At 49.1% G+C, this 2,322-nt stretch overlaps 1 protein-coding gene across 1 annotated transcript in view; it reads right to left on the bottom strand.

Moving 5' to 3' along the window:
* LOC140332346 (uncharacterized) overlaps nucleotides 1-2,322 on the bottom strand; it is a gene marked incomplete in the record, with an annotated part of 31,362 nt that overhangs the window by 11,459 nt on the left and 17,581 nt on the right. Inside the window, 3 exon segments of the mRNA XM_072413619.1 lie at nucleotides 96-179; nucleotides 263-344; nucleotides 1,551-1,633. Coding sequence (XP_072269720.1) covers nucleotides 96-179; nucleotides 263-344; nucleotides 1,551-1,633 — 249 coding nt within the window.

Below are 2,322 nucleotides of genomic sequence, written 5' to 3' on the forward strand. Positions count from 1 at the left end.
CGTGTTCGGGTAGACGGGGCTCTGGAGATCTAGGCGTGGGCCTCTCAATCACAAAACTGGCCAATATTTGCAAATACTACGTGTGTGTGTCTCACCTCAGTCCGAGGAAGGTAGTCGGGATCGGCTGGAATCCGGGCGATTATCTCACACAATATGATCCCAAAGGCGAAGACATCGGCCTGAAATAGGAGGAGGTGAACAGGTGAGGAGGGCGGTCAGAGCTCCAGACTTGTTATAATGAGGCCATATACAGCAGGATTACCTTCTCATTGTACAGATCACCACGCAGCACCTCGGGAGCCATCCAATATGGGGACCCAACCACAGAAAGCGGCTCCGTCTGACTGGAAGAGAAAATCCGGGAAGATGAGGGGAAAATACAGAATATTCACACTACACAGAGGTCTATGGGCTCATATAAAGCAAACAATGTTTTGGTGCTGGCAGGTGAATCTCATTCTGGCATCAAACATCTTTCTGGGATTCAGTGAAGATTCTCACACCATCACCATTCAGAGTTCCATCAATCTGCCACAGCCAAATGGTGGCATCGCCTGTCCACATCCCCACAATGTACACCATTTATTATTGTAAACATTCCCCCATTGTGGGAGGGGCAGAGACACAACCTATACATCCCCCCATAGTGGGCGGGGCAGACACAACCTATACATCCCCACATTGTGGGAGGGGCAGAGACACAACCTATACATCCCCACATTGTGGGAGGGGCAGAGACACAACCTATACATCCCCCATAGTGGGAGGGGCAGACACAACCTATACATCCCCTCATTGTGGGAGGGGCACAGACACAACCTATATATCCCCCCATAGTGGGAGGGGCAGAGATACAACCTATACATCCCCCCAGTGTGGGAGGGGCAGAGACACAACCTATACATCCCCCCATTGTGGGAGGGGCAAAGACACAACCTATACATCCCCCCATTGTGGGAGGGAGAGACACAACCTATACATCCCCCATTGTGGGGGGGCAGAGACACAACCTATACATCCCCCATTGTGGGGGGGCAGAGACACAACCTATAAATCCCCCCATTAAAGGAAGGGGCAGAGACACAACGTCTATATCTCACCAAAGTAAAATGAAATAATACCAACCAGCAGGACTCTTTATATCTGCCTTTATCAGTCAGGGTAATTCCATCTAAGGACTGCAGGGGGCACCGTGTGTTGTGGCTAAACAGACCAACCTCAGCAAAGAATTAAAGCTGCACTCCAGACAGATGCAACACAAGCAACCTGACAGAGCTTTGCATATAATTTCAATATCTGCACAAATAATACCTATCAGTCACTCCACATAGAATTCCATGTCCCTAAAAGATCTGCCACCTTCCCAGAAGAGTCACATGACCCTGAAAAATGTGCCACCCCTCCCAGAAGAGTCACATGACCCCAAAGGATGTGCCACTCTACCAGGAGAGTCGCCTGACCCTGAAAGATGTGCCACTCTACCAGGGAAGTCACATGACCCTGAAAGATGCGACATCCTCTTAGGAGAGTCACATGACCCGAGGTCTCACCTGCGGTCAGGAATCTTCTCAGCAAGTCCAAAATCCGCCACCACGGCCGTGTACCCGCTGTCATCGTATCGCACCAGACAGTTCTAGGGGAGACAGAGAGACCACAGTTATACACAACAGTCCTGCCGGGCTGCACAGCGCATTTTTACCAGAACTCCTGCCATTGGTTGATAGGCTGACCATACAGGGGGAATGTCGGGTGAGATCATTGTCCTACAACCAGCAATCTCATTTTCCAGCAGGACATATAAGAGATTTGTCTCCCACACACAGATCAATGATCCCAAATACGGAGACCCCCAAGAATAATCCTGTACCCCCAGGTGGGCACTGCCCATCCAAATTATAAAGGAGTAATTTTATCCTTTATATGTGGGGTGGAGTTGGGGAATAGACCCCCGTTTATTGCTACTGTTATCCCCTCTAGGTAGATTCACCTGTTTCATTTCTCTTGGTGTCACCACTATCACCGGCATCCTCCAATGGAGCTGTCCGCTGTGAAACATTAGAGAAATTTTCTGTGCAGTTTTCAGGACAGGAAGTGAAAGGAAATCCCCCCAGCATGAAAAAGGTTCATGAGATGTAACCCATTGGATTTACATAATTTTAGATGTAAATGGGGAGGAGCCTGTGCATCCACCAATCACAGGTGTAACCCATTACATTTACATATGATTAGGTGTAAGAGGGGAGGGGCCTGTGCACCCACCAATCACAGCTGTAACCCATTACATTTACATATGATTAGGTGTAAGAGGGGAGGGGCCTGTGC

This window comes from Pyxicephalus adspersus, chromosome 6 (assembly GCF_032062135.1).
Source record: "Pyxicephalus adspersus chromosome 6, UCB_Pads_2.0, whole genome shotgun sequence".
Classification (NCBI taxonomy): Eukaryota; Metazoa; Chordata; class Amphibia; order Anura; family Pyxicephalidae; genus Pyxicephalus; species Pyxicephalus adspersus.